General features: G+C 42.3%; 1 protein-coding gene across 1 annotated transcript in view; it reads right to left on the minus strand.

The window, feature by feature from the left end:
• LOC115416717 (delta-1-pyrroline-5-carboxylate synthase-like) overlaps nucleotides 1-10,953 on the minus strand; it is a 29,364-nt gene extending 18,411 nt beyond the window's left edge. The window contains exons 1-6 of the mRNA XM_030130564.1: nucleotides 10,837-10,953; nucleotides 7,710-7,826; nucleotides 7,471-7,622; nucleotides 5,126-5,275; nucleotides 4,922-5,026; nucleotides 4,354-4,512 (exon numbers count right to left, since the gene is read on the minus strand). Coding sequence (XP_029986424.1) covers nucleotides 4,354-4,512; nucleotides 4,922-5,026; nucleotides 5,126-5,275; nucleotides 7,471-7,622; nucleotides 7,710-7,806 — 663 coding nt within the window. The 5' untranslated portion in view covers nucleotides 7,807-7,826; nucleotides 10,837-10,953. The remainder of the gene's footprint in view (nucleotides 1-4,353; nucleotides 4,513-4,921; nucleotides 5,027-5,125; nucleotides 5,276-7,470; nucleotides 7,623-7,709; nucleotides 7,827-10,836) is intronic.
• Between the last annotated feature and the right edge of the window lie 449 nt (nucleotides 10,954-11,402).

Below are 11,402 nucleotides of genomic sequence, written 5' to 3' on the forward strand. Positions count from 1 at the left end.
ACAGAAGGAAAAGAACAGAGAAGGAAAAGAAGGGGAGGAAAAGAACAGAAGGAAAAGAACAGAGAAGGAAAAGAAGAGGAGGAAAAGAAGAGGAGGAAAAGAAGAGAGAAGGAAAAGAACAGAGAAGGAAAAGAACAGAGAAGGAAAAGAAGAGAAGGAAAAGAAGAGAGAAGGAAAAGAAGAGGAGGATAAGAACAGAGAAGGAAAAGAAGAGAAGGAAAAGAAGAGAAGGAAAAGAACAGAGAAGGAAAAGAAGAGGAGGAAAAGAACAGAGAAGGAAAAGAAGAGGAGGAAAAGAAGAGAGAAGGAAAAGAACAGAGAAGGAAAAGAACAGAAGGAAAAGAAGAGGAAAAGAAGAGGAAAAGAAGAGAGAAGGAAAAGAACAGAGAAGGAAAAGAAGAGGAGGAAAAGAACAGAGAAGGAAAAGAGGAGGAAAAGAAGAGAAGGAAAAGAACAGAAGGAAAAGAACAGAGAAGGAAAAGAACAGAGAAGGAAAAGAACAGAAGGAAAAGAACAGAAGGAAAAGAACAGAGAAGGAAAAGAAGAGGAGGAAAAGAACAGAAGGAAAAGAACAGAAGGAAAAGAACAGAGAAGGAAAAGAACAGAAGGAAAAGAACAGAGAAGGAAAAGAACAGAAGGAAAAGAACAGAAGGAAAAGAACAGAGAAGGAAAAGAACAGAGAAGGAAAAGAAGAGAGAAGGGGATGTTTACAGGCCGAAAAAACAATGAAAGCACAGAAAACATATGACCCACGGACCAACACTGACCACCAGAAGGTCCAGTCCGGTACGGTCCAGTCCGGTACGGTACGGTACAGTCCAGTCCAGTCCAGTCCAGTCTAGTTCAGTCTGGTATGGTACAGTCCGGTCCATGGGATGAATTTATGAAATCAAAACATTACACTATAGTTACTGGAGTTAATGGAGTTACTGGTGTTAATGGAGTTACTGCAGTTACTTAAGTTACTGGAGTTAATGGTGGTAGTGGTGTTACTGGAGACAGTGGAGTTACTGGAGTTAATGGTGGTAGTGGTATTACTGGAGTTACTGGAGTTAATAGAGTTACTGGAGTTAATGGAGTTAATGGAGTTACTGGAGTTAATGGAGTTAATGGAGTTAATGGAGTTACTGGAGTTAGTGGAGTTAGTGGAGTTAATGGTGTTAGTGGAGTTAGTGGAATTACTGGTGTTAATGGAGTTACTGCAGTTACTGAAGTTACTGGAGTTAATGGTATTACTGGAGTTACTAGAGTTAATGGTGGTAGTGGTGTTACTGGAGACAGTGGAGTTACTGGAGTTAATGGTGGTAGTGGTGTTACTGGAGTTACTGGTGTTACTGGAGTTAATAGAGTTACTGGAGTTAATGGAGTTACTGGAGTTACTGGAGTTAGTGGAGTTAGTGGAGTTAATGGTGTTAGTGGAGTTAATGGTGTTAGTGGAGTTAATGGAGTTACTGGAGTTAGTGGAGTTACTGGAGTTAGTGGAGTTACTGGTGTTACTGGTTTTAGTGGTGTTACTGGAGTTAGTGGTGTTACTGGAGTTACTGGGGTTACTGGAGTTAGTGGAGTTACTGGAGTTAGTGGTGTTACTGGAGTTAGTGGAGTTACTGGGGTTACTGGAGTTAGTGGTGTTAGTGGTGTTGCTGGAGTTAGTAGTGTTACTGGAGTTAGTGGTGTTACTGGTGTTAGTGGTTTTAGTGGTGTTAGTGGTGTTACTAGAGTTAGTGGTTTTAGTGGTGTTACTGGAGTTAGTGGTGTTACTGGAGTTAGTGGAGTTACTGGGGTTACTGGAGTTAGTGGTGTTGCTGGAGTTAGTAGTGTTACTGGAGTTAGTGGTGTTACTGGAGTTAGTGGTTTTAGTGGTGTTAGTGGTGTTAGTGGTGTTACTAGAGTTAGTGGAGTTAGTGGTGTTGCTGGAGTAGGTGGTGTTACTGGAGTTAGTGGTGTTACTGGAGTTAGTGGTGTTACTGGAGTTAGTGGTGTTACTGGTGTTAGTGGTGTTAGTGGTGTTAGTGGAGTTAGTGGTGTTACTAGAGTTAGTGGTGTTACTGGTGTTACTGGAGTTAGTGGTGTTACTGGAGTTAGTGGTGTTACTGGAGTTAGTGGTTTTAGTGGTGTTACTGGAGTTAGTGGTGTTACTAGAGTTAGTGGTGTTACTGGTGTTAGTGGAGTTAGTGGTGTTACTGGAGTTACTGGTGTTAGTGGTTTTAGTGGTGTTAGTGGTGTTACTGGAGTTAGTGGAGTTAGTGGTGTTACTGGAGTTACTGGTGTTAGTGGTTTTAGTGGTGTTAGTGGTGTTACTGGAGTTAGTGGTTTTAGTGGTGTTAGTGGTGTTACTGGTGTTAGTGGTTTTAGTGGTGTTAGTGGTTTTAGTGGTTTTAGTGGTGTTACTGGTGTTAGTGGTTTTAGTGGTGTTACTAGAGTTAGTGGTGTTAGTGGTGTTAGTGGAGTTACTGGAGTTACTGGAGTTACTGGAGTTACTGGAGTTAGTGGTTTTAGTGGTGTTACTGGAGTTAGTGGTGTTAGTGGAGTTAGTGGTGTTACTAGAGTTAGTGGTGTTAGTGGAGTTAGTGGTGTTACTGGAGTTAGTGGTTTTAGTGGTGTTACTGGAGTTAGTGGTGTTACTGGAGTTAGTGGTGTTACTAGAGTTAGTGGTGTTACTGGTGTTAGTGGAGCTAGTGGTGTTACTGGAGTTACTGGTGTTAGTGGTTTTAGTGGTGTTAGTGGTGTTACTGGAGTTAGTGGTTTTAGTGGTGTTAGTGGTGTTACTGGAGTTACTGGTGTTAGTGGTTTTAGTGGTGTTAGTGGTGTTACTGGAGTTAGTGGTTTTAGTGGAGTTAGTGGTGTTACTGGAGTTAGTGGTGTTAGTGGTTTTAGTGGTGTTAGTGGTGTTACTGGAGTTAGTGGTGTTAGTGGTGTTACTGGTGTTAGTGGAGTTAGTGGTGTTAGTGGAGTTACTGGTGTTAGTGGAGTTACTGGTGTTAGTGGTTTTAGTGGTGTTAGTGGTGTTAGTGGTGTTACTGGAGTTAGTGGTGTTAGTGGTGTTACTGGAGTTAGTGGTGTTAGTGGTGTTACTGGTGTTAGTGGTTTTAGTGGTTTTAGTGGTGTTAGTGGTTTTAGTGGTGTTACTGGTGTTAGTGGTTTTAGTGGTGTTAGTGGTGTTACTGGAGTTAGTGGTGTTACTGGTGTTAGTGGTTTTAGTGGTGTTAGTGGTTTTAGTGGTGTTAGTGGTGTTACTGGAGTTAGTGGTTTTAGTGGTGTTAGTGGTGTTACTGGAGTTAGTGGTGTTAGTGGTGTTAGTGGTGTTAGTGGTGTTACTGGAGTTAGTGGTTTTAGTGGTGTTAGTGGTGTTACTGGAGTTAGTGGTTTTAGTGGTGTTAGTGGTGTTACTGGAGTTAGTGGTGTTACTGGTGTTAGTGGTTTTAGTGGTGTTAGTGGTGTTACTGGAGTTAGTGGTGTTACTGGTGTTAGTGGTTTTAGTGGGGTTAGTGGTGTTACTGGTGTTAGTGGTTTTAGTGGTGTTAGTGGTGTTACTGGAGTTAGTGGTTTTAGTGGTGTTAGTGGTGTTACTGGAGTTAGTGGTGTTACTGGTGTTAGTGGTTTTAGTGGTGTTAGTGGTGTTACTGGAGTTAGTGGTTTTAGTGGTGTTAGTGGTGTTACTGGAGTTAGTGGTGTTACTGGTGTTAGTGGTTTTAGTGGTGTTAGTGGTGTTACTGGAGTTAGTGGTGTTACTGGTGTTAGTGGTTTTAGTGGTGTTAGTGGTGTTACTGGTGTTAGTGGTGTTACTGGTGTTAGTGGTTTTAGTGGTGTTAGTGGTGTTACTGGTGTTACTGGTGTTACTGGTGTTAGTGGTTTTAGTGGTGTTAGTGGTGTTACTGGTTTTAGTGGTTTTAGTGGTGTTACTGGTGTTAGTGGTGTTACTGGTGTTAGTGGTGTTACTGGTGTTAGTGGTTTTAGTGGTGTTAGTGGTGTTACTGGTGTTACTGGAGTTAGTGGTGTTACTGGTGTTAGTGGTGTTACTGGTGTTAGTGGTTTTAGTGGTGTTAGTGGTGTTACTGGAGTTAGTGGTGTTACTGGAGTTAGTGGTGTTACTGGTGTTAGTGGTGTTACTGGTGTTAGTGGTGTTACTGGTGTTAGTGGTTTTAGTAGTGTTACTGGAGTTAGTGGTGTTACTGCACCAGGTTTGCACATCCACACTGCTGTCCACCCTCAGCTTTCCTTCCCATCATGCCTTGCATCTGTCAGTACCCATCATGCCTTGCATCTGTCAGTACCCATCATGCCTTGCAGCTGTCAGTACCCATCATGCCTTGCATCTGTCAGTACCCATCATGCCTTGCAGCTGTCAGTACCCACATTGACCCCCTGCAGGTCACTGCTGGGAACAGGGGGCGGGACCACGGCGTCGTTGGTGTTGATGATGGGGACGATGTTCATGCGCAGCAGCTCGTGGAGCGTACTGTTCAGGTTCCGACGCTTCTGCTCATCATGGAAGTCCAGGTTAGTAACCAGGATCTGCACCAAAACACCAGAGTCAAACCAGCAGAGTTAAACCAAGAGTCAAACCAACAGAGTCAAACTGGGACTGAGCCAATCAGAAAAGACCCAGTGCCAGTCAGAGTCAGAGTCAAATATGGGACCAGTTATTCCATATGGGACACAAGGTCTGGAACAAAGAAAAGGACACAACAGCAGTGACACTGTACAGGTGTGTGATGGAGGACGTGTTCTATAAGGGCTTAAAACAGTACCGGTGAACCTGGTTCTGGTCCATTTGACTGTGGTCCTAAAGGACCTGCTTGGTCCTACAGGACCCGGTCAGTCCCAGGTTCTATGGTCCTGTGTGAGGGTCCAGACCCACCTGTGCCGGGTCCAGACCCACCTGTGCCGGGTCCAGACCCACCTGTGCCGGGTCCAGACCCACCTGTGCCGTGCAGATGCTGTACTGGGTGAACATGGCTTCGTACAGCGCCATCAGACCGCTCTGTCCGGCGGCGGCGCACGCCCTGGCCTCCAGAACCGGAACCGACTGAAACACAAACAACTGTCCTTTATTTATCCGTGGTCTGGATTAGGGTTAGGGTTCTGAATAAAGGTGGACTCAGGAGGTTCTGATGGGACGACTCACCATGTCCTTGAGCTGGTTCTGCCCAGAATGCAGCGCCTGGCGGACACTCTGCGACAACAGGATCTCATGTCTCAGCCTCTGTTTCCCAAAAGCCACGGCTCCACTGGTGACGATCATCATCTCCCTGCCCTGGTTCTGCAGCATGGCCACCTGACCCACAGAACCATCACAACCCACAGAACCATCAGAACCCACAGAACCATCAGAACCATCGTTCTGATGGTTCTCATCAGAACCAGGGGCATGTGAAACACTGGGACAAGGTTCTGACTAAATGACCAATGAAATGCAGCAGTTGATAAAACCTAAACCTAAACCTAGACCTCAGCTCTACATTTCAGTTCTTCACACCAGAACTGGTCCATTTCCAGCAGAACCACAGGACCAAAGGCAGACCATCGTCAGCTGTTTGTTTGGATCTAAACCCACAGGTTCAACCAGCAGATGGACAGTTCACACCCCAGCAGAGGACTGCCCTGTCTGGGTCTAAACTGGACCGTCGGTCTGTCCGTCAGCTGGACCGTCTGTCTGTCCGTCAGCTGGACCGTGTGTCTGTCCGTCAGCTGGACCGTGTGTCTGTCCGTCAGCTGGTCCGTGTGTCTGTCCGTCAGCTGGACTGTGTGTCTGTCCGTCAGCTGGACCGTGTGTCTGTCCGTCAGCTGGTCCGTGTGTCTGTCCGTCAGCTGGACCGTGTGTCTGTCCGTCAGCTGGTCCGTGTGTCTGTCCGTCAGCTGGACCGTCTGTCTGTCCGTCAGCTGGACCGTCTGTCTGTCCGTCAGCTGGACCGTCTGTCTGTCCGTCAGCTGGTCCGTGTGTCTGTCCGTCAGCTGGACCGTGTGTCTGTCCGTCAGCTGGACCGTCTGTCTGTCCGTCAGCTGGTCCGTGTGTCTGTCCGTCAGCTGGACCGTGTGTCTGTCCGTCAGCTGGACCGTCTGTCTGTCCGTCAGCTGGACCGTGTGTCTGTCCGTCAGCTGGACCGTCTGTCTGTCCGTCAGCTGGACCGTCTGTCTGTCCGTCAGCTGGACCGTGTGTCTGTCCGTCAGCTGGTCCGTGTGTCTGTCCGTCAGCTGGACCGTGTGTCTGTCCGTCAGCTGGACCGTGTGTCTGTCCGTCCCACAGTCTGGACACTTGGACTCTTGCTGCTCTGTTGGGTTGCTGTGTTGGACATGTGCTGTGTCTGTGCTCTGTCCTTAGTTTTCTTCCACTTCATTCTGCTGAGGCCTTCAACACTGAATGTTCCTGGTGTAGGATCAATAACGTCTCATCTAAGACAATGGAATCCAATGGAATCTAATTTAATTAATCTAAACCAATGGAATCTAATCAATACTGCATACCATATACCCCCCCGCCCCCACAGGTCCAAAGTTTTTCGGGGGTGGGGGGGCAGCAGGAGGCTCTAGATGCTGTTGTGCTATGCACATGCCTTTTATGCCCACTGGAATATTCCACACCCTGTTTATTTGGTTTATTGGTTTTTAAACACACCCTGTTCCTCCATTTCTGCCCAAGACACTGTAATCTAATCTAACTGAATTGAATTGAATTTAATCTCATTTAATTTAATTTCATTTTACTTCATTTAATCAGGTGAATCCGTTTGAGGAGACTTCAAGGCTTCAGTTTCTTGTGTGAAAGAAATTCAAAAAATCTTCTAAACATAGATTACATTATCTTACATTACATTACATTACATTAGATTAAATTAAGATTAGATTAGATTTTATCGATCCCACAATGGGGAAATTGATCAAGGCCTCAACGGAAGTGCAAGAAAAAAAAAAGTGCAGCATAAAGATAGTGCAAAAGACAAACAAAATAAATCATATGAATATATAATAACAACAACAATACTAATCATATAAACTCTATATGAACTAGAAGCACTCGGAGAGCGCAGACCTCCGCCAAGGCTGATCAGTGGCCCCCCCCCGTGGGCCCCCCCACCCCTGATCACCACCAAAATTTAATCATTTCTTCCTTATCCCATTTCCAACAAACCCTGAAAATTTCACCCAAATCTGTCCTTAACTTTTTGAGTTATGTTGCACACTAACGGACAGACAAACAAACAAACAGACAAACAAACGAACCCTGGCAAAAACATAACCTCCTTGGCGGAGGTAATAATACATATTCTCACATAAAAGTGCAGCCTCTGTCCATCACTCATGTTTAGTTCAAACAGCTCAGATGGTTCAGTCCTGTTTCTTTAAACTGTACCCATTATCAACAGTCCCATCAGACCCTCTTCCTCATCCTCCTCTTCCTGACTTCAGAACCCTACCCCAGCTGCATTAGACTCTGCTCCTAACAGAATGCTCGGAGCTTCTCTGTGCTCCTACCTGTTCTACGATGGAGGCCAGTCGTCCCAGAGCCAGTCCACACTCGTCTCCTCGCGTCACCACGGCGCTGCCCAGTTTCACCACGATGCGTTTGGCCTGCTTCAGCTCACTGCGGTGGATGAAAGACTTCCCATGCGGACGTGGAGGTGAGACTGTGAACGAGATCAGCGTGTGGATTTAAGCCCTGACCTGCATCTGAGAGCCGTCTGGAGGAACACCACAGGGAACAGGACACTTACACTTGGCCTGGGAGAACGTTCTGATGGAGGCGGGACACACATGTGGACGCCGGCTTCTGGACGGGAGGAGACGGCCCAAGGCCAGCCTGGGGAACATGGCCCGACACCTGAGGAACACTGTGGGTGGAGCAGAGAACAGCCACAGGTGAGTGTGAAGCACCTGGACCTCCAGCCGTCAGAGGTCTGAGCAGCGATGGAAGCATTACCAGTAGAACGATAAACCACGGGAAAAAGTGTGACCGTCAGTATTACTGTTTAAAGTGTAATTATCATGATAACCATGTTTGATTACTGCACTGTGAAAACTCATCTATCTATCTATGTCTGAAAAAGAAACTAAAAAGTCAAACTTGATCTGGAAAATGATCAAACAATGTTCATCATGTTCCATCTTTAAAGCACATTTGTATGTTCGATGTTTACATGTTAATATTTGAATGTTTCTGCCACAGAAAGTACATTGTGCCTTTTACTTTGTTTTATTTTATTATTATTATTATTTTTGTTTTTATTCTTTTTTTTTTTAAATTACAACTTGGTTAAATTATTTCAGTGTGTGTATTACTACTTTTTGAACATTTTGAGCACAATTTCAACAATACCACGATAATAATGATAACTGTGATCATTTTGGTCACAATAACTGTGATATGACATTTTCATATGGTTCCATCTCTGGTTCTGAGCAGAGGTGCATTCAGGGGTTCCAGTGAAGATGGAACCAAACACAAGTATTAAAACAGCAGCTGTTCAGTTTCACAGGAACACAAAGGGTTTTTTATCATGAGCTCCACCAATGTTTTCATAAACTCTAGGGTGTAAATTAAATACATGTAGGTTTGTCTGAGTTTCCAAACGTGAACTAATGTTTGTCTGCTTCAGTAACAGTAAACACAAGGTTCCTCTAATGTTGAGCATCAAATCAGTGGGAATTAAACTGATTTTTTACAAAAACTAAAATGACTGAATAAGTCGTTGATTTCCAGTGAAACATCTTCTGCCATTTGTGTCTTTGTTTTTGTATCAGGTCTGACTTCTCTATAGATTTAGCAACATTTATAGTAATAATAATGATCTAAAATTATATAACATTTATTATAAATTCGTTTTTTCAATGTGGGACATGAGTTTTCCCTCTTCGTTGCACCACTGTAGCATTTACAGTGAAAATGTTATTTATAATATGAATAAATCTATCCGTACAAGTGCAGTCAGTGATGACGGCTGAAATCACTATTAAAAAAACTTAAATAATCTCTTTTTAGCAGTTTCCAAAAAAGGAAGAACCTGCTGTTTTGACTTGATAATTGTAAATTTCTTGACTCATATTGTTTTTTGAACACATTATCAGTAAAATATCTGATTTGTTTGAAGATAAGATCTTTTATTCCACTTCTACTTCAACTTTGATCCAGTAAAATCTACAGTTATAACTACAATAATAACACATTATGATACTATTGGTGTGTGCATTACAGTTTACAACACAGGACCAAATATTAACCCTTTCATGCATGAATTATGAGAACCTTTGTCAAGATTTTTTACCTGGGTGTTTGTATTCCTCTTTTGGCATGAAAATAACAATGCGACTGAAAGTCTCTTAGTGAACCTTTTTTTTTTTTTTTTTTTTTTTGGGGGGGGGGGGGGGGGTCCATAAATGCCCATTAAGCTGGACACCATGTGTTTAATTTTTGAAGCAAAGAAACACAAATCTAAATTACAATATCAGAAAGTGATAAACTGTGTGAAAACTATGAAATAAAAACATTTTTATGCAGCTAATCTGATGTTTTCTCACATTTTAAAATATTCTAATACTAGTTCTTACTTCATGGAGCTAATATAAAAAAAAAACTTTTTGTTTAAGAAAACTGTTAATTACAGTCTAAAAACAATTAGCAATTGATTTACACTCAAACATGTTACGGCAGATCAGGTTTATCAAGAACACAGGTGTCAAACATGCGGCCCGGGGGCCAAAAGTGGCCCACCAAAGGATCCAGTCCAACCTGCGGGATGAATTTGTGAAATGTAAAAATCACACTGAAGATATTATCAGTCAAGGATGTTCAATCTAAAGTGGGTCAGACCAGTCAAATACTATCATAATAACCTAGAAATAATGAAAAACAAAAAGCTATTTTTTTCTTTTTGTTTTAGTGTCAAAAAAGTAAAATTACACAAAAATGTTGACATTTACAGACTGGCTTTCCACAAAAAATATGAACAACCTGAAATGTCTGAAGAGAAGTCTGTAGTATTTGAACAATATTCTGCCTGTTATTAAATGTTGTGTGTATTTGCAGATCCACTGTGATCTGTACATTGGCATGTACATGTATAAATGATAAACTGAGGTGGAATATTGTTCAAATTACACTTATTTTTCTTCAGAATTTTCAGGTTGTTCATATTTGTTCATGTTACGTTCAAATACGATTCGTAGATGTAAACATTTTAATGACGGAATTTTACTTTTTTCACTCAAAAACAGAGAAAAAACTTTGGAGTTGACATTATTTCTAAGTTCTTATCCTATTATTTATATTATTTGACTGGTCCAGCCCACTTTATTTCATATTAGGCTGAATGTGGAACTGAACTAACATGAGTTGGACAAGAACATAAAGTTCCAGTAATGGTCTGAATGTTTTGTGTATTATGGGATGGTGCTGTGTTGGCTGATATGGAACTAAAACAACAAAACCCAGGAATAAACAAGAGAACAGCTGTAGAATAACTGTCCACTGGAGTGACCAGTATGAATGAAAGGGTTAAAATGACACCAGTGACTAGAAACAGTCACTGTTTGGATTTGAATGTGAGCTGATCAGAAGTCAACTTGACACACTGACCGACTGAAGATAAAACTGTTTACAGGAAACTATCTGAAAGATACAAACGGCAAAGTTACTGCTCTTCACATGTTAAAACTCTACCATTAAATCCTTGGATTTCCAAGTTAATTTTCCGGGAAACAAACTGAAGCTGAATGTCTGAAACCACGGTCAAAACATACATGATGCTAGTTAGCATTAGCTCACATTAGCCACTGAGCACTAGCTAAACTCAGACCTGCACCACAAAACCGACTTAAGTGGCGTTTAAAAGGTACATTTCATACCTGTCCGCGTCAAACACCGGGTGAATTAACCACGAAAACACTGGAGGGAGAAGTGAAAACACAGACACGTAGTCAGCAGGAGCCTGTGCCACATCCACAGCCCACGTTGGTCGGAAAGTGAGGTACTACGGTATTCAGGACACACGGGTACGGACGATTTATGATACGTTCACGCAGTAAGGAATGTACGTACGTAAAAACTGTTGATGCACGTAGGAAAAGTACGTAGGAAAAGGCGGAACATGACAACACAGACAGGATGGAAGTCAAATAATTTAGAAAAAATAATATAGAAAAGAAAAAGAAAAGAAAATAATATGAAATAAAAAGACTTAAAATAATGCAAATAATAATAACAAGAGCGTGAAATAACATATGACTCAAAATTCAATAAAAATAAAAGATGAAAAATAATTAGCTGAAAATATTTCTAAATTAAAACATATTTTTCCTTTTGGTTTTTGACCCAGAATGAAGCTCTGCTCTCATACTGGTTTTATTGGTCTGACTGATTATACTGGTTTTATTGCTTTATATCATTTATATAGTTAGGATTTGAGTTTTTT

This window comes from Sphaeramia orbicularis, unplaced genomic scaffold (genome assembly GCF_902148855.1).
Source record: "Sphaeramia orbicularis unplaced genomic scaffold, fSphaOr1.1, whole genome shotgun sequence".
NCBI lineage: Eukaryota > Metazoa > Chordata > Actinopteri > Kurtiformes > Apogonidae > Sphaeramia > Sphaeramia orbicularis.